This window comes from Pleurodeles waltl, chromosome 7, assembly GCF_031143425.1.
Source record: "Pleurodeles waltl isolate 20211129_DDA chromosome 7, aPleWal1.hap1.20221129, whole genome shotgun sequence".
NCBI classification, from domain to species: Eukaryota; Metazoa; Chordata; class Amphibia; order Caudata; family Salamandridae; genus Pleurodeles; species Pleurodeles waltl.
This window is the reverse complement of record NC_090446.1, coordinates 133,916,012-133,940,629: the sequence shown is the minus strand read 5'-3', so window position 1 is coordinate 133,940,629 and position 24,618 is coordinate 133,916,012. Positions and strand designations below refer to the sequence as shown.

Here is a 24,618-nt window from a genome sequence, read left to right as displayed (position 1 = left end):
TGCCCAACCCTTTTAACAAATCTTCAAATAAATTAGTCAGCAAGCATCATCCACCTGTGTTGCCGAGCCTTTGACAAACAAATTCAACTGTATGTCTTTACAACAGTCACTTTCTTTGACTCCTGCATAACTAGCCACAAGTTCTCCACAGATCCACCAGTCTTCAGTACAACACAACATGACCATCGGTACATCTTCACCACAGCATCCTGCACCAACATGTCTGTGGAGTAGTATTTGCTAGAGTCCGCCTGGTGGATCCTCTATAAATGTCACCTAACAAGAATTTATGCCACTTTATTTAGACCCTCTTTCTCAGATCACAACCTGCAAACCCGAGTTAGATCTTCAGACATTGCCTAAATGCGGGAGAACGCCAAGGAACTCCATTCTTATCCAGAGCTGAACGTCTTTCCTAGGAGAATTGTGAATTTTAGCATGCGCACACAGAAAACACAGACACACTGGCAGAGGCTTTAATATCAACTGACACACAATAATGGATCCACATTTGCAGACATAGGCAAATGATCAGTACAGTGCAAATGGTGTAAAACCCTACGGTGCACAATTAACTCTTGAAAAGTATTTGCACCAATCAGCACAAGGTAAGTAATTTCTACCATTAAACAGTACCCAGCATGTATATGTTTAAAAGTCCGGGCTAGTTTTTTGTATGCTATGTTATTGTCATTTCCACAGTGCCCGTCTCCCAGTGGCATGGCATTCTGTCTGCTACAAGACTGAGAGCTGTGGTCTGTTGGAGCCAGTGTTTCCTTCTCTGCGCAGAATCGGGTCTCCTGGAGACCTGCTCTGGTGTTTGCGAACCCCAGCTTTCCAACCGTGCTCTTTGAAAACTGAACTAAGGCCAGATTTTCATGATACCCTCATAAGATACATTTTCATAATAACAAATCTAGATGGGGAATCAATTGTACGTTCCGTGGTTTTCCTAAAAAATTCGAATTGGTTCTGGCCCTCACCTGCCTGCCACTTGTCTGGTCCAAATAAAAGTATGTGAGCGCTCTGACCAACCCACTCATCTCTTGGTGAGATGCAGCACCAAACATAGCAGAATCCATGATCCACTGATAATGTAAATATGGAACTTCTGAGCATTTAATGTTCATCTCTTTGGATCCTAGGAAAGCAGCAGCCACCAATATTCATATCATTGGGCTATGAGGAGATAAAGGCATTCAGCGGGTTCCAGCAGACATTTGAAGAGAAGATACGTGCTTTCCCCCCAGGCCCAGAGAGATGAGGCCCATCAATTCTTTCTTGGCTAATGGAGGATGTAACAAGCGTAGCTGACTTTATCATATTCCATCTTAAGAAGTACACACTCACTTTGCACTCTGTGGAGATAGACGCGTGTCTCTAGTTCATACGTTGCAGTCAGTGTGACTGGCTTCTTAGGGAACCTTCTGACACAGTGGGCATGTACCGTGATACCTTCTTCTCCTTGAGGCTACAGGGGTATGTTAGGGAGAGTGTTCATGGGGCAATATAGAATCACGAAATATCCTTGTAGGGGTGCCACAAAATCCTATTTGGCTGTTTCCTCCTAAACCTGTTGTTCTTTGTTTTGCTGAACAGGATGTCGAGTGAAAGGGCCTGCTTATGACTGGACAGCAGTCAGCAAGAGTGCAAACCTATTTGAGCCCTACAATATTTTGAGCAAATCTAGGAATGTCTCAGGTAAAGTACACTTGTTTTTGTGTGTCAAGTACATATGTGTGTTGAAGTTTCTTTGTAAGAGTCTGTGTGTTGCAGTATGTATGTGACTGCACAAATATGTGTGTGCCGTCTGTGTGTGTCTATGAGAGCATCACTGATCTACCTACTCACTGAGTGGGTGGTTGTGTTCACCTATCCCTGTATATTGCTCTCCATATATTTCATCTGTGCTGGTGTCCCTATGGGTGAGAGTACTTCCTGAGTCTGGAGAGGTAGATTACTTTATAGGGATATCCAGACATTTCCTGACAGGCTGATGCTTCTGAAAGGCCAGTAGGTCTCAGTGAAAGTCAGTGTGAGCTTGAGTCTCTACCTTCATGTGAGTCTTTGCCTATTTGTGTGCATGACTGTATGTGTCTACTTTCAGAGAGAGAGAGTGTATATGTGTGTGCGTATCTTGTTTTTTTCAGTGCCTCTCTTCCTGCCTGTATTTGCCTCAGTGTGCCTTGTATCAGCTTGTGTGTTGTTGTCTTTACTCCCCTGTATATAATCTTTTAGACGGCCTATTGCAGGCTGTGGAAGATGGAACCACTGAAGAGATACCACCTCACACAATTCCAAGTGTATCAAGTGTGGGCTTAAACTTCATAAGCAGTACTTCCTAAGTACACAATTCCCAACTGTTGGTTGGAAATTGTGAGTAAAACATGCTCAGAGTTCGTGAAGCACACGCGGGAAAGCATGTGATAATTCTGAAGCGCACATGTAATTCCTCCTTCCAGGCCTGAACAGTCATATTTGGAATACTGACTGCAAATGGTAATTCTGGACCCAATATTCCCAAACTCTGTGTACCAGGCAACTTGGAAATGGCCCTTATGTGTCTCACAGCATCTACACGTCTCCACTTCAGTACTTGAGTTTTTGGATCTACTTGGTGTCTGCCTGTTGCAGTCTGCCATAGCATTGTATTTATATGCATGTGCTATATTAAAAAAGGTGTTCTGAGATGTAATGCACTGTGTTCGACGTAAGTGATGCCAGCCCTGAAGTGTAGAAAGGAAGGATATTTTGTGCTCTGAAAGACGGAAGAGACAGGAGGGCTCAGAAGACCTTGAGGAACAGAGCAGCATTAACATGAGACTCTGCCAAGGTTGGGCTGGCTAGAGGAGGGCACAGTTAAAAAAGGGCTAAAAGGTTGATCAATAAGAGAGCTTACTTTTGTGAGGTAACCGTCATTCTCACACTCCCTGCCTGAGGCTTCTGTCACACCTTGTTTCATGTTCTCAACAGTGACTTTCATAACAATATATCAGATCTTCTTTTGGGAGGGGCTCCTTTCAACAGAAGCATGTCATAGGCCTCACTCCGGCATGTCTGTCTGCTGCCTAAGGGTGCAGGTACTATGCCACAGCCACCGTGTCCCCCAGAGTGGCATTTAGTTGCAACATGTTGAGATCTTCGTAGAGAGAGGTTTCTAAGACAACCTACCTATTTGATGGACGTTTTTGTCTTAATATGTGTATCTGTGTTTTTCAGTGAAGTTTCCAGCAGACCTTGTTCTCTTGTTCCCTGAGGGATACAGCTGTTGTGATACAGGCACCAGTCCCAAGAGGGCGGCCTCCATCACATGGTTCATTAAGATTTATATAGCACAAATATAGCAACTGAGTCCTGCACACAGTAGAGAGGAAGGAAGGGATGAGACTGGTGAATCCCTACGTACCGTTAACCAGCTATTCCCTAAACATGGCTTCATAGCACCTGTGGACAATTGGATTCTTTTGGCTCGACACTATTTTATCTTAATCTGCTAGTGATGTCATCTAGTCCCGCCTTCACTCTAACCGTTTTTCTCCTTGTCACCAACAGATTTCTGGCTTCACATCCGCCTATACTATCGGGATGTGCTAGTGAAGGAGTACACAACTCGCACTGTGGAAGGCTGCAGAATCACACACCGACCCACGCCAGCAGATGAGGAGCAGTTATATGGCCCTTCGTGCATCGAACAGCTTCCATTCCCCTCACCGCGGGCCATGAGTGTCTGCGGGTTTCCTGATGTCATGTTGGTCCTCGAACGCCTGCTTTCACACCTCGATCGAGGGGTACTGCTTTGGGTGGCTGGAGAAGGTGTCTTTGCAAAGCGTCAGTGTCAGGGGCGTGTCTACTGGAGCGGCCCGCTGGCTCCCAACAAGGACCAGCCTAACAAATTGGAGAGGGAGAAGACCTACAAACTTCTAGACACAAAGCAGTTCCTGAAAGGTAAGTCAAGTTATTCGATTAAGCTGGCCGGACCCAGAACACTTTATGGGAGTGTGGGTTGAGAGCAGGGCCTATCAAAGAAGTTTGCCTGGAATCTGTAAGTCTGAAGCTGGTGGCTGATGATGGGTATGTAAGGAACAGCATTGTGTCGTCAGTAGTAGACTATCTACTATGTACTGCCATCTCTCTTGATTGAATGCTTGTTCATGGTGTTTAGTATCTGACTCTTGATTGGATTGTTAATGGTGGGTGATGTCTCTTCATGTGATATAAATCTTGACAAAGATTGAAGAAGTGCTGTCTCATTGGTACTGATTGCTTTGTTTGGTTTAGGAAAGTGCTGGGAGAGAGTCCTTCTTTCTTACTTTGAATTTTCTGAATTTTGAATGTTTGGAACTGTTTTAATATGGGGGACAAATCCCTTAGGGGGGAGAGCTTTTCTCTTTGACATAATCTAGAACATTTATTTTTAGGTCGTTCAGTGTCTGGCTTGGTATAGAGAGCCTATGCATTTAATGACATCTGAGACTGTGTCATCTCTCGAAGATAAAGAACTGTCTTGTAATGGGACCAGTCTTTAGTTGGAAATGGAAATTTACTTTTGTGTAAAGATACTTAATATATCTCTAGTTTGATATTTAGAAGACCTCTCTTTGGGCTGTCAACCTATAACTTTATTTTTGGGGATCATGTATATTTTGGGGGATACCTGTCTCTGAATTCTTATGGACAACGCATCTTTGGGAATGAGTAGTTTTTCATGGTGATGCAGTGATTTATTAAGATGGAAAGCTTGTTTGGTTGTATTTGTGATGAACGTATCTATTTGAGATGGTGGGTCCGTCACCAGTTAGGTGAGAAGAACACATTTAGTGAAAATGGGAGCCTCTCTCCTCTGTATTTTGGGAACATCTCTGTTTTGGATAGACATTTTGCAGCTCTAGCTCATATTTCTTTGGGAAAGCACGTCTGTAGTTGTGTTTGGGGAATGAGTCTCTGTAATTAATTGAGATCTGCTTTGAACTTGGGAAGTGCTTCTCTTAGAGACAGCAGCATATTGTGGGTTGATCGAGGGAACCAACTCAGTGACTGGAACATATCTCTTAGGCTGCAGCTCTCTTTCTGATTCGATAAGGGCTAGCATATTTTTTGGGGTGCAAAGGTGTCTCTGGATTTGTTTAGCAAACCTTTCTCTGTGGAATTGAGAGCTGGCAATGGTTTTGTTCAGGAGCCTAGTCTCAAAGGCTGCTTTTTGCTTTCAGGGCTTCGAGATTTCCTAAAGAATGGAAAGCCTGCACCAAAATACCAGATACAACTTTGTTTTGATGAAGAATTTCCAGAAACTACCTTACAGAACACCAAAAAACTGATCACAGCACATGTAAGTCTCTAATTCACAAGAGGAAGTGGTGACCGAGTGGGGTAACTTTTTGTTTAAACCATTGCACATTATGGACTTCAGGTTTTGGATTGTCACCAGTTTGTTTTTATCCTCCAGGATTGCAGGCTTCCTGAATTGATTATAAATCTCTAATTGTAGCTTCACTATTGATTTTCACAGTGGCAGAGGTGAAAGGGGAACCAAAACCTCAGGGACAACTTTTTTACCAGGCTCCACCACCTCCTTTTTTTCAGCTTTATATAGTGCGAGCTTTGCCCAAGTGCATCAGAGCGCCTTTATGTGAGCACCAGATTACATTACACAAAGTCAGATTTTTGTCGGGCACATCGAGATTAAGTGATTTGTCCAGAATCACAGGATTTTGGGCCGACGCAGGGACTCAAACCTCGTTTCCCAGTTCTAGAGTCAGCATCTGTGGCCATTAGGCCATAATTCCTCCTCAGTGAGCGAGCACTCATAGCAAGGGAGCCCAATCTTTTTAGGTGATCATACTAGATTTCTCCAAAGAACTGTTTAAAAAAGTTAAATTTACCTGTGCATTTTAAATAATGTGTGTTTCAAAACACTGCTTAAAGGTATATGTCTAAATGGAAACCCTTGACATTTCCAGTTCTTCAAGGTCTGCCACACTATCGAGGTGCAAAATTCTCCTGTGGCATATATGTTCGTGAGCTCTGTGTAAAATTGTGTGCAAGTTGGATGCACATGAGGCGCAGCAGAGAAATGCTTGTGTTATCGAACAAGCAGTGCCCACCTGATACAGTGCACCCCAGCAGAAAAAAATTACCGTTATTCAATCCTGTGTCAGTGGGAATAAAATCAGTTGTAAATACTGTGTCAGTGAACATATGGCCCATCACAGTTCCCATGACAAAGAAAAACTAATGAACATACATGTGCAAGCAAATAAAACTCCATCAGATATGTCTGCCACAATTTGCAATCTGCTGCCATATCTTATCTGGGTTCTGTGCATATACTACCTAGCACTTTCAATAATGTCATGAGCACCTCGATTTTGCCAGTGAACAGCTTGAGTGTTCCAGTTTGTCACATCCTCATTTTGCTGGCCTGCTCAAATGTGCCAGTCTACTGCTCAACTTTTTCAATATTGTCTCTCCACTGTGCTAGTACTGATGCTCAGTCATGTCAGTGGCAGCCTAATGACGCTGCTGTTGCTGCTCTGCTTTTCAGCAGGTACTTCTCATTAATGCCACTGTTTTTCTTCACGTTATTGTCAGATGCACTTCTCATTGATGCCAATTGCACTTCTAAAATATGCCAATTGGCTGCTCCTTGTGGCCAGTGGTGCTGCTCACCCATACCATTTATGATGTTTAGTTATGCCAAGGGCTCTCCAGTGCCAGAGGAAAGCCCACATATGCTGGGTAGAGGGACTCTCTAGCTACAGATTACTGCCTATTGTACTGGGCTGGAGGATTGCAGAGTTGATGGATTTTTGTTCATGACCACACAGACTGCCTTTGACTGACCACATCAGCAGTACAGGACACTATTGCACCAGATAAACCAAGTAGCACCCTGGGACTAGGCCGCGCTTCATCCTGTCAGTCGAATGTATTTCACCCTTGCTCTAGTAACCTGAATACTGCTTTTGAGCGCCCTCTCCCTTTTTTCTCCATTACTCCACATACATTATAGGTTCCATCCCCAGAGTGCTGGAGCTGTCCTGTAGGTTGAGGGACTACGGAGGCAAAAGAGCCATTGCACATAGCTCTTTATTTGGCTGAGTGGGCAGTAGGACTTGTTCCCACCAGAACTCACTCCTGACATTCAGAAGCCTTTGTCCTTTTCCTCACTGCCAGCAACCCTAGCATTTCTGCTCGTTGTCCCACCTTCATGCTCACAATCTCACAAGGCCAGCTCTGGGGCCTGTGGAGAGGCAAGGGACATTGACAGCCAGCATGGCTTCTAGGAGCAATCTCTGCCCATAGTGAGTGGTTAAAGGCTTTATGGTGCCACACCAGGAGCTTCCACTGTCACACATTTTATCTGCACAGTTTACCTGCCTATAATACATTCAAACTGGTGGATAGACTTCAAGTATATTTGAGGTGGTCTACCTGCTAGAAGATGTACCAATGACTCTTCAGGCTTATTCACGGCAGGGGATATGTTGGTAAAACTGCCCCATCTCTTTGTTGTACAGACCTCAAATTCTACCCCTCAAAATCTGTCTTGTGGGTCTTGAGAATTGCAGGCAGTTTCTTTTCTAGGTACAGACATATATCACTGATGTACCAGAAAATAAGGTGATAGAATGGCACTTGAATTATTCTGCGCCCCAACCGATCTCGGGCCTTACTCCATTCTGTTGTTATTCGCCCTCTGTACCACTTTAGACAGAGACCAGTCATATGCAAATCAGCCTTGGTCCAGGTCTGCTAGGAACAGTCCATCTTGAACATGATGATACCGTTTGAGATTGCTTGTGTTCCTGTTTAGACGGGTCCTGACATTGTAGTTTTGGAGCAACTGTTCTTTGGCATGGATGGAATGACAAGCAAAAAAACGATGAACTTGAATGTGGCCCTACAAATTAATCCAAGCATTTTTTTTAAACTGTTTAAAATTATTCATTATACAGCAGCCCACATGATACAGACGAGGCACTTTGACATATGATCGAAGCAACATAGGAAATATTACTACATTTATAGGTAATATGTAATAAAGAGCTCTTATTATCGTCTAGAAAAGGAAGACATGAAGATAAATTTGAATGAGAGGAAACAGTTGATAAAAGAATGAGAACAGTGACAAAAAAGAATGGAGCCATTTCACCCTTCACTTTTTTGTTTTTATCATCAATATATCTGGGACGCCAATGCTATTGCAATCTAATTTTACATCTATTCATCTAAGTTACTCCTGCTAGAGTATACGCTCTTCACAGCTAGGGAAGACACGCATTTTTCAATGAGCAATTAGGTGTATGTGTTAGACGAATACAACCTTTGTGGTAAGTAAAAATATTGGTTAGAATCATGCTGTACATCTGTAAAACAGAAGTTTGCAAGGAGCTCCTGTGGCCGAGATGTGTCCACTAAGAGTTTTAGCACATTTACAGTCTTAGCAGATTTTACATAAAGCTGCCCATTACCCAGTGTTATTCCATAGGGCTGTGCTTAGGTCAACTCGAGATTTACTACAATATCTACTAACTATCAAAGTCTCAGTGAATGGGACTGAAGTGAATGACACAAACGATAGTGTAAGAACTGTGCTATGATCTGTCTGAAGGCTTGGATCAGTGGTCCCTGGCTGTGTCTTCAACACTGGGTAACTCAACTAAGGTATCAGCTGCCTAGTTCCTAATACTTGCTGCCAAAAAACACCACACAAGGCTTCCACCCTAGTAAAGTCACTTGTAGTGGGCTGGTGATGGCATGAGTCTCAGATAAGCGCAAATGTCCTCCATGCTTTGCAGTGTGGACAGATGTAGGAGTGGTTCGCCATCCAATGAGATGTTCTGCAGGATAAAGTCCTTCAGCACAACCAGGCATGCACATAAAATACTAAAAAAGTATTCAAAGATCGAAGTCACTTTACTTTTACACTAACTCACACAAATCATTTTGAATCAGCCTCTCCATCTTAATCCTGCACCTCCGACTCTCACTTACATGCCTAAACCTGCCTTAAAATCATGGCAAAGATTTGGCAATTTTAGTGGTCATGATTCATCTCTTGAGATTGCTGCCCCTTGCTTTCTTCACTCTGCTTGTGTCGATGAACATTTTTCTCACTGATGTCTTGATTTCTCTGAAATGTTGACTCTGGGGGTCACCGACCACGGGAGCACCGCCAACAGGCTGGCGGTGCTCCGTCGAGCATTCTGACAGAAACGGAAAGTCGGCGGTCTCCCGCCGACTTTCCGCTGCTCGGGAGAATCCTCCATGGCGGCGGAGCGCGCTCCACCGCCATGGGGATTCTGACACCCCCTACCGCCATCCTGTTCCTGGCGGGTCTCCCGCCAGGAACAGGATGGCGGTAGGGGGTGCCGCGGGGCCCCTGGGGGCCCCTGCAGTGCCCATGCCAATGGCATGGGCACTGCAGGGGCCCCCGTAAGAGGGCCCCACAAAGTATTTCAGTGTCTGCAATGCAGACACTGAAATACGCGACGGGTGCCACTGCACACGTCGCACCCCTGCAACTCCGCCGGCTCCATTCGGAGCCGGCATCCTCGTTGCAGGGGCATTTCCGCTGGGCCGGCGGGCGCTCTTTTGGAGAGCGCCCGCCGGCCCAGCGGAAATGTAAGAATGGCCGCCGCGGTCTTTTGACCGCGGTGCGGTCATTTGTCGGCGGGACTTTGGCGGGCGGCCTCCGCCGCCCGCCAATGTCGGAATCAGGCCCTCTGTCTGCATCCATCATGGACATTGTAGTGGCATGGTTCTCTGGTTTTATTCTGATAGTGTAAGGCCTTTGCCAGAGTAGGTCTGCCCAAATCACACGTCCAAAGAAGAAACAAAGCCAGTCTGACTAAACAGAGACCTCTTCTGAGAACATTCAAATATAGTTGCACATCAACAGTTCTCTCTTGTGTAATCCCCCTGTCTTCACTCGGCAAAGCATCCTGCATCTCTGCCTTCATTGGATTCACACCAGCTTAAGCAGCGTCCATGAAAAAGAGCAAAAATTATACAACGTGCAAACCAAGACATATGATTAGTGGAGAGAAACAGAAATTGAAGAATGCTCTGCTAGCTGCCCATTAGACACAGGATCCTCCAATAAATGGCAAATGCCACCTCCACCAAACCCACATTTCCCCCTCTGCTTTTAAAGCTATGAAAACCACAGGGCTCCTACCTCAGCTGCCTCTGCTGGTGGAAATCTTTGACCTGGTGATCTGTCTGGCATAGGACCCCCAGGTCCCAGTGATGGTCGACCCACCAAAGAAGGTCTGATGATCAGGACTGCATTTCACTGTCTGGGGCCTCCATGTGAGGCATGCCGGTCCTATGCTAGGAAATAAGTCAGTCATCTCTGATGCTCCACAGAGACTTCCAAGCTCCTCTAGGCTACAAAACTCTTACAGTGACAGAGCAAGGGCTGGAGATGTCTGCAGGGCACATCCCTTAGACTTTGACTTTGGTCACGGGCCCAAAGCACCCTTCTGCACCAAGGGCAACACTCCAGATTTCCCACAAGGACTGCTGGGCTATTCCAGGGCAATACCAGCTCTAGTGACTGCTGAGGCAGGTTCTCCAATACCTCAAGGACACAGCCTCCAGAGATGTACCCTAGTCCATGATGCACGGTTCCCCCTGAGCACCCAAGGCCCAACCCAAGAAGTCCCATTGGGACTCCAAGACTCTGATGGGCCGAAAAGCTCTAAGGAAAGCAGAAGTAGGCCTACAAGAGCCTCCAAGGTGCCACCCCAGGAATCGAGTCTAGTCACGACCCATTGTGCCCTTCTGCACTGAGAACCCTATACTAGGAATCCCACAGATATGTCTAACCTCCCTTTAGGCTTCAACTTCTGATTAGACCCCATTCACACCACTAGGCATCCCGTCTGCACATCCTGGCATCAGCACTGGACCCGTGCTCCAGCCTACGTCTGGAGAGTCAGTCCAAAGGACCAGCAGGGCCTTCAAGCGTCTTTGAGGCAAAACAACTCTAATATGGACTTTGTTAGTGGCCCGGAAGTCTTCTGGCCTGCCCAAGGCACCACATTAATGGCCCAGAGGTCTTCAGACCTTTCCAAGGCACCTTTCCTGAACGTGGGTTTCAGCATTCAACCCATGACGGCCCCCATATGACTGAAGAATGCCACTCAGCTGGGACAGGGCTCCCTGGGGTTTTCACGAATGCCCGGCTCTGACAAGACTCAAGTTAGAGCTCTATCTGGCTGCTGCACCTAGACCCTTTTTCTGGACTGCAGCCACCTCCTGGGACATCCCTTCACACCAAGAGCAGGGCACCAGAAGTCCCTAAACTATAAACTGTGGTAGGACCTGTGTTTGAACTCCACGAGCCCACCCTAGTGCAGGAATAAGGCATGCCCCCTTCTTTACTGTGTCTTTGTTCAAAGACCCAAGGTGGACTTCTCCAGTTAGGGTAAGGTTCCAGAAACTTGACAGAGACTCATAGGCTCTTCTGGATTGCAAAGTTCTATAGGTGGTTCAGGCTACCCCTGTCTCTTTTGGGGTCTGCCCACAGGCTGGCCCAACCTGATGGCATGGCCCTTTTGTGAACTGTTTGTCAACTAAGTATGATGGGTGGCTATCCCTATCTCCCACTTGGGTGAGAGGTATGAACATGTGCCCTGGGCACGAAGACTAAGGCCAGAAGTCCAGGTTATTCTGGAAATCCTGATGGAAGCTTATTTTGAATTTTCTCCCAGCCACACCTGTGAAAGGTCTAATATATTTACTTACTTGTGCCACTGTGGACCACAGACTACATGAAAACCTTTTCACTTGTCTCTGGATTAGTATGCACACAGAGCAAGAGTCTTCTCTGATATCCACATAGTCTGGTTGTTGTAAACCGGCTTTGCAAAAAAAAAAAAAACAGCATTCCCAATGATCTTGGTTTTCAGCCATCTTCCGGCCACCCAGCAAGTGGCTTTTCCACAAGCCTGTCTTCCCAGAAAGCAGGCAGGTACACAAAGCAGATACTCTGGACAGGGCATTTTGCTCATGGATGATCTGCCCAGTTCTATACTGAGATCAGGCATACATGGCTCATGTAAAGATAGACTGGGGGGCTTGCCTTAACATTGTTCTGAATAAAGAACTCCCCCAATTCCCTTCTTGCACCCTCTGACTTGAAGGTGCAGGCCTCAGGCATCTCCAGCCTGTGAACTGAAGGCCAAGCAAGCTGGCAGCTCCACTAGACATCCAAACAGGGTGAATAGGGTCAGGAGGTGGTAGCCTCAGAAGCTGCTAGGCAGTCTGAGTCCAGTGTAATATGCAGCTACCCTTCTTCACCTGAGCATTTCCACAAAAGCTCAGAATGACCCATTTACTACCAAACCTGTTATAAAAACAAGAAATATTTTTTTCCTACTCAGGCTGCATCTTGGCCTAATTCGCCATTCCACCGGTATTGCTGTAATTGTCATGTGCCCTCAGCTCCTAGAAGAACTAGTAGTACAATATGTGTATGTAGCTCCATGTTATTTGTCCAGTAGGTGTGGCTACCCTGTTGATCGTCCAAAGAACCAAAGCAGAAGCATTTACCAAGAATTCTTCCATGAATCAAGAATGAAAGTCGGAGGCCAGAAGGTAATCTGATGTAGTTCCTACCATAAACTAAGCCAATGAACGATTGAGGGGCAGTATTCTAGAGACCTGGCAAGTATCTCCCAACAAACCTCTTTGTGTTCTGGGAGGATTATGGTTGCAAAGCTGAAACTTAATGAAATTGTTGGAAGTGCACCACCTTTAGTGGAGCCTATGGTCTAATATGATTTGACACAGCATGGACACCACAACCATTGACAGACTGATATCACTTACCCATTTTTGTTGGTGGTGGTGGTTCATGGCCACTTTTAGTCTGTGGAATGATTGTGATAATGAACATGAATCCTCCAGGTTAACTAGTTATGTGAGCCCACTGTAGTCTGCATTCAACTTCTTGGAGAGGCAGTCAGCCACACAAGATTGAGCAGTAGTAGGTCTGCAGCACCGTTGGATGTCCAGGCGTATGTGCAGCCCTATTGTGAATAAGGCATTCTCTGTAATTGTAGGTCATAAGGTAATATTTATGTCCCATTCACTCTGGCCGTTTCTTCTGCTGATTGTATGCTTTAGTGCGTTACTGGGATCAGCCATATTGAAGTTGCCAGTGGCCCTGTTGGAACTCTGATGAAGATGATAAACCTGACTTTCAAGGCTACCCTGAGTGAATCAGTGGAAGGATCATTATCCGCTCAGCTGCCCAAGTGATGGGTCTTGCCTGCCTCCCAGACTGCACCCTGGCACATGATCTGGCGCTTCCTATACATGCAAAGAGCAGTATTGGTCCCTGTCTTCTAGGCACATGGGTGAGGAGTGGGCTGGGGCGGACTCTTGCCCAGAGGTCCCAATCAAACTCAAGGATTTTCCTTTGTTTGCCACAGGGAAGTCTTGGTAGAGAGGTGTACAGGGCAGTGGTCGTTGGTAGGGACTCTGGCCACATAGTCTGTCCTGGGCCTTAAATGGGGCCCGATCCAAAATTCCCTCACAGGACTCAACCAGTGCTAATTCAGCAAAATCACAGGGAAAGTAGGGAAGCAAACTACTGCGCCTCCCTGAACTGGACTCAGGAGGCCACTTGGATCCTCCATACCCGCTCCCAGACAGTCTAAGTTCGAGCACTAAAGGGCTTCTCCGTCCCCTCCATGCTAGTTTGTGCTAGGTTAATACTTTGCCAGCTCAACTGGTGCGCCACTGCTTGTATCATTATTAAAGCTCCCAGTTTTCAGTTTTTACTGATTTTTACAGATAAATAAATACAGAAAAAAAATAATGTGTTTCCTCTCTGTATTTATTTTTAAAAGTGGAAAAATATAGAAAATTGGGCTTCTTGTGAGGGAGCCTCCAGGTTGTCTTTTATTAATTTCAGGCCAAGAACTGAGAAGATAGACATAATGGGAGCTAAAAACAGGATAGGATTCCCTTCAATACAGGCATATTTTAACACATATTTGTAGTATAATACAATTATTTAAAAGGCTCCCGGTTTTATGTTTTATTTTTTAAAAATATTTCCGTCTATATTTATCCATGTTTATTTGTTGACCATTTTATTAGTATTTATTCATATTTATTTTGTATTCTGAGAATAAATGAAGTCGTAAAATGGTATATTTCCACATTTATTTAACTGATAAAAATGCAATCATACTTTAATGCCTGTTGTGTTTTAGCAAAATAAGTACCTATATATAGCACCCACAAGTAAATAGTTGCATTATACTACTTTTTCTTAACTCCCCATGTGTCTATCTGCTCAGTTAATCAGTTAGAACTGAAAACTGGGAGCCTTCATTATTTGCTTGGAGGTGTAATGTTTTGTTTTCTGGAGGCATGTGGTGTTTGGTACAGCTTCACATGAATAGTACAAAGCATACTTCTGGGTCCCTCAGGTGTAAATTGATTGATGCCAGGAAGTTTAACACACAAGTGCTTAAAAACTTTCACAATTCACTGAGCTGGGGGGAAGATAAGCCAATGCCTGGGCGAGAGGTCTGCAAATGAAAGCAGAAGCAATGACCATACTTTATTACTGTTCACAAACATAATAACCCTGTAATGGCAGAAGATCCACAGTCATAGGGTGGGTCCACATGGATATACTCCAGGAAAGTCATATAAATTGTGTACCTGAGAACTTTGTAAATCAGGTTTGCAGTGCTTTGCAATTTGTCGGGCAGAAATATGGAAATCCTACAAGTTGTATGTGCCTGGATTTAACTATTCTTTGTGAACAGGCCAACAAGTTAAGAAGGAATGGATGCAGATTTATATCCACATTTTGTGCAGTGCCACCAGCTCTGGTTCTAGATGCTTCTACCCAAAATGGCAGAGACACCAATGGCTATTGGTTGTATGACCTTTAACTTTTTGAAATTCAGAAAATGAATTTATTTCACTGTATTTAATATTTGCTTACCCTCTGTATAAATACACACAGTCTGTTCAATGAAGCAAATCTGTATATCTAAAATAAAAGTGCTACATTCAGTCAAGTTTGGAGTTTGGGGTTTTGTTAGGTGCAGCCCGCAGATTACAGGATGCCCAGGTGTGGCAAACATTCACATAAATGACTGGGGATGGCCAAGGCCTGGAAAGCACATTCAGGTTTACGAGGAATTAGGTTTTGGCATTAAACCAGCATTGTTGCGCAGTCTTTTCAGAAGAACCCTAGTTTTGTAGACAACAGTATTGGTACTGTATGACAAACATATTAATGAACAACTACAAGGAAAGCACCTGAAAAACCACACTTATAATAACAAATGTCTCTGTGTAATTAAAAGTACATTTCTCAAGTAACAGCACAAGTTGTGTGATGGAAGCGGTGGCTCCATCTTGCAGTAGAGGGCCAACACTCTGTGGGGGACTTGGGATAAGACACCTCTCCCAAACTTTGTGGTGATACATTTATCACTGGAGGAAAAGACCTAGAGAAAAAAGCAATAACTTTTCAAAGCTTGTGATGTACATATAATCCAGTGTTGCAGGCAACCTCCCAAACAAACTCAGTACTCTGAAGCAAAATGGTAATGTGCACAAATAAAAAGCTAAGTTTTAATGACAAGCAAACAAATAAAAACAATCGCTCCATTTTTAGAAGAACCATATGCGTCAAGTAGATCTGTTTTAATGTTGTTGTGTCTTGTGTACGCCTTACTCACTGCACCACAACAGTGTAATTTTCATCATCCACAGTTAAGGGGAGGCTTTAAATCCTCATCTAATGAGACTTCCACCTCACAAACAAGGCAGGGTGCCCATTTCTATCACAGAGGTTCCTTTAGAGGTTCATACAGAGGTGCAAACAATAAAGACGGAGAGGAAATGCATCTACTTCTAGAGGATCCACCCCAAATACACACTAGTGACTACTCACACATTCCACCAGCAAACACCTCTCCATTAGGAGGAAGATTAAGGCAGTTCTACCAACAACAATGGCACAATATCACCACGGATCAGTGAGTTGTATCCATTATCCAACATGGTTACTGTCTAGAACTCATCTCCACTCCACCAAATATTCCCCCTCGCACTCACAAACTTTCACTCGCACATCTTACTCTCTTGAAAGAAGAAGTACAATCCCTTCTTCTCAAAAGGACTATAGAGCCTATTCCCCTAACACAGCAAGGGTTAGATGTATATTCCCTGTACTTAGCTATACCATAGAAAAATGGTTCACTAAATCCAATTCTAGATCTCAGACCTCCAATCGATACATTCTCTCAGAGCATTTCCATATGGTCACTCTCCAAGATGTCATTCCCCTACTAAGGCAAAACAACTTCATGACAGCTTTAGATCTGAAGGACGCATATTTCCAGGTTCCCGTTCATCTAGCACATCGCAAATACCTCAGGTTTGTCATTGCGGGAAAACACTATCAATTCAAGATTTTACCATTCGGGGTAACAACTGCTCCCAGAGTATTCACAAAATGTCTAGCAGTAGTTGCCACTTTCCCAGAAGATAACATATTCACATCTTCCCATGCTTGGAAGATCATCTTATCAAGGCAAATACTATCTAACAATGTCAGAATCATACTCAGTACACAGTAAATCTTCTGCACACTCTGGGATTTACACAATCACCTTTCTCAAATCCCATCTACAACCCTCACAGATACAACCTTACCTGGGAGCAGTTCTCAATACTCAGGTCTGGCATATCCAAACCCAGCTCGCATTCAAGTTTTTCAAACTCTTCTGTCTCAGTTACAGGAGAACCACACTTACACAGTGAGAGAAGTGATGTAGCTGTTAGGTATGATGGCTTCATGCATTGCCATCGTAACTCATGCCAGACTACAAATGCATCCCTTACAGCAGTGTCTGTCTCATCGGTGGTCTCAGTCACAGGTTCATCTGCAGGATCTAGTGTTGCTGGACCGCCAGACTCACCACTCTCTACAATGGTGGAATCCCATCAACCTCTCCAAGGGGCGGTCCTTTCAAAACTGTGTGCCTCACTTCAGATGCATCACAGATAGGTTGGGGAGCTCATCTCAACAGCCTTACAATACACCTATTTGGAGTTACTAGCTTTCTTTCTAGTGCTCAAAGCATTTTTGCCACGACTCTCCCACAAAAGGGTTCTAGTCCGTACAGACATATAGACAACATGACAACCATATATTATCTGCGGGGCGGTAGGCACACTCATCTCACTTGTCCCTTCTTGCTCAGACAATTTGGAAATGGGTAATTCGCTATCACATTTAATCAGTCTGCAGACCTCTTAAGCAGGATGCAGCAACAAGTCCACAAACGGGAACATTATCCACAACTACTTCACCAATACATTCACCTGTGGGAAACACCAGAAATAGATCTCTTCGCCACTGCAGAAAATTCTAAATGTTAAAACTTTGCATCCAGATATCCACACCCTCAGTCCAAGGGCAATGCTCTATGGATGAATTGGTCAATGATATTTGCTTATGCTTTTCCACCTCTCCCACACATTCCATGTCTGGTTTGCAAACTGAGACACTCACCATGATCCTTGTAGCTCCCACATGGGAATGTCTGCCTTTGTACACAACACTTTTGGATCTGTCTGTGGTTCCCCACCAGAAACTTCCCAAAAGACCAGAACTTTTGACTCAAAAGCAAGGTCAAATCAGACACCTAGACCCCAAAACACTCAATCTTGTGATATGACTCCTGAAGTCATAGAATTTGTGTATATACAACTCCCCTCTGACTGACTGACATTCTTAAAGAGGCGCGTAAACCTACAACTAGACAGTGTTATGCTGCAAAATTGAAACTTTTGTATTCTACAGTCAACCTAAACACATTGATCCATTCAAGGCATCAGTACAATACATTGTTTGTTATCTTCTACATTTACAGAAGGCAAATTTAGCATACTCATCTATTAGGCTTCATTTAGCAGCTATAGCTGCTTACCTCCAAAACAGACAACACATTCTTTGTTCAGAATTCCTGTAATCAGTGCATTTATGGAAGGACTTAAGAGGGTTATTCCACCCAGGGTTCCACCAGCTCCAGTATGGAACCTCAATGTTGTCCTTACTAGACTCACAGGTCCACTGTTTGAACCCATGCACTCCTGCTCTTTGAAATTTCTTTCATGGAAAGTTGCCTTTTTAGTGGCTATCACTTCCCTAAGATGTGTAAGTGAAATAAAAAGCTTTCACCTTACGAGAACCTTTTTCCAAGTACATAAAGATAGAGTAGTCCTTAGGACAAACCCTAAATTCCTACCAAAAGTAGCTTCACCATTTCACATTAACCAACAAGTGGAGTTACCTGTCTTCTTCCCACAGGCAGACTCAGTTGCTGAAAGAGCTCTGCACACACTAGTTGTTAAAAGAGCTCTTATGCATTATATCGATAGGACCAAAAGTTTTAGAAAAACCAAACAACTTTTTGTAGCTTTTTCAATGCCTCACAATGGTAATCCAGTCTCCAAAAATGGGATATCTAGATGGACAGTCAAGTGTATTCAAACTTGTTACCTTAAAGCTAAAAGACAATTGCCTTCAACTCCTAGAGCACATTCCACCAGGAAAAAAGGTGCTTCTGTGGCTTTTTTAGTAAATATTCCAATAGCAGATATTTGTAAAGCTGCTACTTGGTCTACAACACACACACATTCACTAAGCATTATTGTGTAGATGTTTTAGCTCGTCAACAAGCAAATGCTGCCCAGGCAGTGCTCAGGACACTTTTTCAAACTGCTTCAACTCCTATAGGCTAGCCACCTCTTAGTGGGAGAGGACTTCTTTACAGTCTATGCAAAGCATGTGTATCTACAGCCACACATGCCATTGAACGGAAAATGTTACTTACCCAGTAGATATCTGTTTGTGGCATGTAGTGCTGTAGATTCACATGCGCCCTTCCATCTCCCCGGAAGCCTGTGGTCACTGTAGTAGAATTATTTCACAAATATTGTACATATGTCTATAAACTGTGTGGACGTCCTTTTTATACACTATCTGTATTTATATGTTCGATGGCATGTGTAGCTGCTATACATATCGATTCCGACATCTAGTGTTGGGCTTGGAGTGTTACAAGTTGTTTTTCTTCGAAGAAGTCTTTTAGAGTCACGGGATCAAGTGACTCCTCCTCTCGGTTCCATTGTGCATGGTCATCGACTCCATTGTTGGATTGTTTTCTTTCCGCCATCGGGTTCGGACTTGTTTCCTCTCGCTCCGAGATTTAGATTTGGAAAACTTTAGAAAACCTTCCCTTTCGTCGGTATTGTCTCGATTGCGTTCTCCATCTAGCATCAAACCAGTAGAACCCTCTGAGTGAGCGTCTAAGTGGGCGTCCACTTAGTTCGCCCTTCGGGGCGCGGGCGCCCAACTCGGGCCTATTCAGGCCGACCATGTGGAGAGCCTGATGGATCGGACTCCATCCCGATTCTGCCTTCTGTGCCACGCCAAGTACCCATACACAGACCAGCATTTGGTTTGCAACCTGTGTCTTTCTCCAGACCATCGGGAGGAAAACTGTGAGGCCTGTCGATCGTTTCGATCAAAAAAGACTCTTAGAGACAGAAGAGCAAGAAGGTTGGAAATGGCGTCGAAGAGCAGTGAACATCTCAACGTCACCGAAGAGTGGCAGGCGCAAACAGCAGTCTCTATCAGAGACACAGAGTCTGAGCAGGAGTCCCAAGACGACAGACCCATCACAGCCGGCCAGCATGTGAGTACGTCTGCCCCTGCACCCCCACACAACAAACATCATAAGGCCTTGGGTACACCACTGCCGGAAGGCAATGGTTCGGCCTGAATAAAGACTGTCGGTGACCGACATTCGGGTTCGGCACCGAAAAAGGCCACACCTCCGACTACTTCGGAGTCGACAAAGAATATCAAGGGCTCTATTTCAGACTCCAGCAAAAGACAACAATTTTCAGAGTCAAAAATTAGAAAGACAGCTTCGGAGCCGAGACCTTCCACAACATTTTCAATACAGAAAAAGCATCAAACTTTGGAACCGAAAAAGACATGTTATACAGAGGAGCAAGGACTTTCCAAAAAACTATGAGAAAGCCATAAAGCCTCTTAGGAAGAGTCAGACATTGAGCCCATTCTACAAGTTATCGATGAGAGGCAATCTAGGATCCACATCCATAAAGAGAGGGGGAGAATTATTACAGCACCTCTTCTAAAGTCAAAGAGAAAGCTGGCATTCCAAGAAGAACGGGACACTGTGCAGCCCCCAGCTAAAGTGCCAAAGCAAAAAGAGAAGTCAGTACCTCCTCAGTCTTCTCCTCCTTATTCTCCACACCTATCTACCTCTCCTCACACCAGCCCTCCTCCAATGCCTTCTCCAACACATTCTTTTGATTCACAAGAAGACATTGTAGATCCATGGGACCTTTATGATCCTGATCCCATCCCAGATAACGGCCCCGATACCTACCCATCTAATCCATCTCCACCTGAAGATACCACAGTATACAATCAGGTCATAGCCAGGGCTGCAGCTTACCACGGGGTAACAATGCACACAGAACCACTGGAGGAAGATTTTTCCTTTAACACGTTATCCTCAACACATTCTAGGTACCAATGCCTCCCAATGTTACAAGGCATGGTAAAACATGCAGACCAAATTTTCAATGAACCTATGAAATCACACCTAGAATAGAAAAGAAATATAAGCCTGCCTGCACCCTCTGACCCTGATTATATTGCCCATCAGGTGCCTCTGGATTCAGTGGTGGTTAGTGCTGCACGAAAGAGGGCAAATAGCCAGTCTTCAGGCGATGCACCCCCTCCTGATAAAGAAAGCAGGAAATTTGATGCTGCAGGGAAAAGAGTTGCGTCCCAAGCAGCAAATCAATGGAGGATAGCTATATCTCAGGCACTACTAGCCCGTTATCATAGAGCTCATTGGGATGAGATGCAGGATATCTTACAGCATCTCCCAAAAGAACACCAAAAGCGGGCACAACAAGTAGTAGAGGAAGGGCAAGCTATCAGTAACAACCAGATAAGGTCTGCCCTTGATGCGGCTGATACAGCTGCAAGGAGCGTCAACACAACAATTACCATTCGAAGACATGCATGGCTGCGCTCCTCTGGTTTTAAACCAGAAATCCAACAGGGTGTGTTAAACATGCCATTTGATAAGAAACACCTCTTTGGCCCAGAAGTGGATACTACAATAGAAAAATTGAGAAAAGACTCCGATACAGCAAAAGCAATGGGTGCTCTGTATACTACACCATATGTGGGGGCATTTCGTAAGCCTCCGTTTCGAGGAGGTTTTAGACCACAATCCTCCGAGGCATCAACTTCGCAAACAAAAACCAACATATCAAACCCAGTACCAGCAAGGTGGGTTTAGAGGAACATACAGAGGATAATACGCTAGAAATAGAGTTAGATTCCAAACCTTTAAACAACCAGCAACACAACCAAAACAGTGACTCCCTTCCACTCCACACATCTGCTATGGGGGGAAGACTACAGCAGTTCCACGCATATTGGCAAAATATCACCACAGACAACTGGGTGTTATCAATTATCCGCAATGGCTATTGCCTAGAATTGATAAACACTCCTCCAAATATTCCACCAAGATATCACAAGTTACCCCCAGAACATACAGTTCTGTTACAAGAGGTTCAATATCTTCTACTCAAACAAGCAATAGAATTAGTTCCACAGTCTCAACTGGGAACAGGAGTATACTCACTATACTTTCTAATTTCCAAAAAAGATGGCACCCTCAGGCCAATATTAGACCTCAGGCCCCTCAATTTTTACATCCTATCAGAACATTTTCACATGGTAACTCTCCAAGATGTTATCCCACTGCTACAAAAACAAGATTTTATTACAGCTCTAGACCTCAAAGATGCATATTTCCACATACCCATCTACCCAGCTCACAGAAAGTACCTCCGGTTTGTCATACAAGGAAAACACTACCAGTTCAAAGTGTTACCTTTCTGCATAACAACAGCTCAAAGGGTATTCACAAAGTGCTTAGCAGTAGATGCAGCATACCTAAGAAGACAACATATCCATGTCTTTCCATATCTAGACAATTGGTTAATAAAATCAAACAATCGTACACAATGCCAATACCATACACTTTACGTGATAGAAACTCTGCACACACTAGGGTTTTCTATAAACTACCAAAAGTCACACCTTCAACCAGCACAAGTACAACCATATTTAGGTGCTATCCTAAATACTCAACTAGCTCTAGAGTATCCAAATTCACAAAGGATACAAGCTTTTCAAAATCTAATTCCACTTCTACAACCCAATCAACAATACACTGTAAGATTTGTCATGAAAATCTTAGGAATGATGACATCTTGCATAGCAATAGTTCCACATGCAAGACTAAACATGGGGCTCTTACAACAGTGCCTTGCACACCAATGGTCACAGGCACACAGTCAACTTCAAGATCTAGTGTTGATAAACCCCAAAACACATATGTCCCTTCAATGGTGGAATCGCAGCAATTTAAGAAAGGGGCAGTCGTTTCAAGACCCTGTGCCTCAGACCATAATCACAACAGATGCATCAATTATTGGTTGGGGAGCTCACCTAAACAATCACAACATTCAAGGACAATGGGATGTCAAACAGAAACAGCTACACATAAACCATTTAGAATTATTAGATGTATTCCTTGCCCTAAAAGCTTTTCAACCTTCTTCTCAAACAGAAGAATGTTCTTATAAAGACAGACAAGATGACAACCATGTATTGTCTCAACAAACAGGGAGGGACACATTCATCTCAACTGTCTCTTCTAACCCCAAAAATTTGGCAATGGCAATTCACAATCAAATTCACCTATTAGCACAGTACATTCCAGGGATAGAAAATCAGTTGGAAGACTTCCTCAGCAGAAATCACCAACAAACACACGAATGGGAGATTCACCCACAAGTACTTTCAAAAGTGGGGAACACCAGACATAGATCTATTCACAACAAGCGAAAATAAAAAATGACAAAACTTTGCATCCAGACACCCACATCCCCTATCCAAGGGCAATGCTCTAGGGATCAATTGGTCAGGCATATTTGTTTACGCTTTTCCCCCTCTCCCACTCCTTCTGTTTCTAGTCAACAAGTTGCGTCAAACTTCACTCAACATGATAGTCATAGTACCAACATGGGCACGTCAACCGTGGTACACAACACTACTAGATCTATCTGGAGTACCTCACTCCAAACTACCACGCATACCAGATTTGCTAACACAAAACAAAGGTCAAATCAGACATCCAGCTCTCAACCTAGCGATTTGGCTCCAGAAGTCATAGAATTTGGATACTTAAAACTCCAATCAAAATGTATGGAAGTCATTAAGCAAGCACGAAAACCCACTACTACACAGTGCTACACAAACAAGTGGAAAAGATTTGTCTACTATTGTCAATCTAAAACCATAGATCCTCTTACAGCATCAATACAAGACATTGTATGTTACTTACTTCATTTACAAAAATCAAGTTTAGCTTTTTCCTCCATAAAAATACACCTTACTGCAATATCTGCATATTTACAAACTATTCAACATAGTTCTAGTTCTTTATTTAGAGTTCCTGTTATTAAAGCTTTCATGGAAGGGTGAAAACGCATCATTCCACCAAGAACACCACAAGTTCCATCTTGGAATTTAAATATAGTACTTACAAGACTTATGGGACCACCTTTTGAACCCATGCACTCTTGCCAAATTCAATTTCTAACATTGAAAGTTGCCTTCCTTGTAGCAATTACTTCATTAAGAAGAGTAAGTGAAATACAAGCTTTCACTCTTGTAGAACCTTTTTTCCAAGTACACAAACACAAGGTTGTACAAAGAACAAATCCATAATTTCTAACAAAAGTAGTCTCACCTTTTTACATCAATCAAACAGTGGAATTGCCAGTCTTCTTTCCACAGCCAGATTCTGTGGCAGAAAGAGCTTTGCATACACTAGATCTCAAAAGAGCTCTAATGTATTACATAGAGAGAACTAAACAGTTTTAGGAAAACAAAACAACTTTTTGTAGCTTTCCAACAACCACATACAGGCAATCCTATATCAAAACAATGTTTAGCAAGATGGATTGTTAGATGAATACAGACATGTTATATCAAAGCAAAAAACCAACTTTTAGTCACTCCTAAAGCACATTCTACAAGAAAGAAAGGTGCAACAATGGCTTTTCTAGGAAACATACCAATGGCTGATATATGCAAAGCAGCTACATGGTCAACACCTCATACATTTACTAAACACTACTGCGTTGATGTTTTCTCACAGCAACAAGCCACTGTAGGACAAGCTGTCCTAAGAACATTATTTCAAACAACTTCCACTCCTACAGGCTAGCCACCGCTGTTTTGGGAGGACTAACTGCTTTGTAGTCTATGTATAGCGTGTGTATCTGCAGTCACACATGCCATCGAATGGAAAATGTCACTTACCAGTGTACATCTGTTTGGGGCAAATTGTGCTGCAGATTCACATGCACCCTCCCTCCTCCCCGGAAGCCTGTAGTTGTTTAAAGTTAACACATTTGTACATATGTATA

General features: G+C 43.8%; 1 protein-coding gene across 2 annotated transcripts in view; it reads left to right on the top strand.

Moving 5' to 3' along the window:
• Positions 1-24,618, top strand: part of LOC138303867 (interferon regulatory factor 4-like) — a 126,046-nt gene that overhangs the window by 88,317 nt on the left and 13,111 nt on the right. For both annotated transcript variants that reach the window (XM_069243368.1, XM_069243367.1), the window contains 3 exons: positions 1,600-1,701; positions 3,553-3,945; positions 5,208-5,326. In XM_069243368.1, coding sequence (XP_069099469.1) covers positions 1,600-1,701; positions 3,553-3,945; positions 5,208-5,326 — 614 coding nt within the window. The remainder of the gene's footprint in view (positions 1-1,599; positions 1,702-3,552; positions 3,946-5,207; positions 5,327-24,618) is intronic.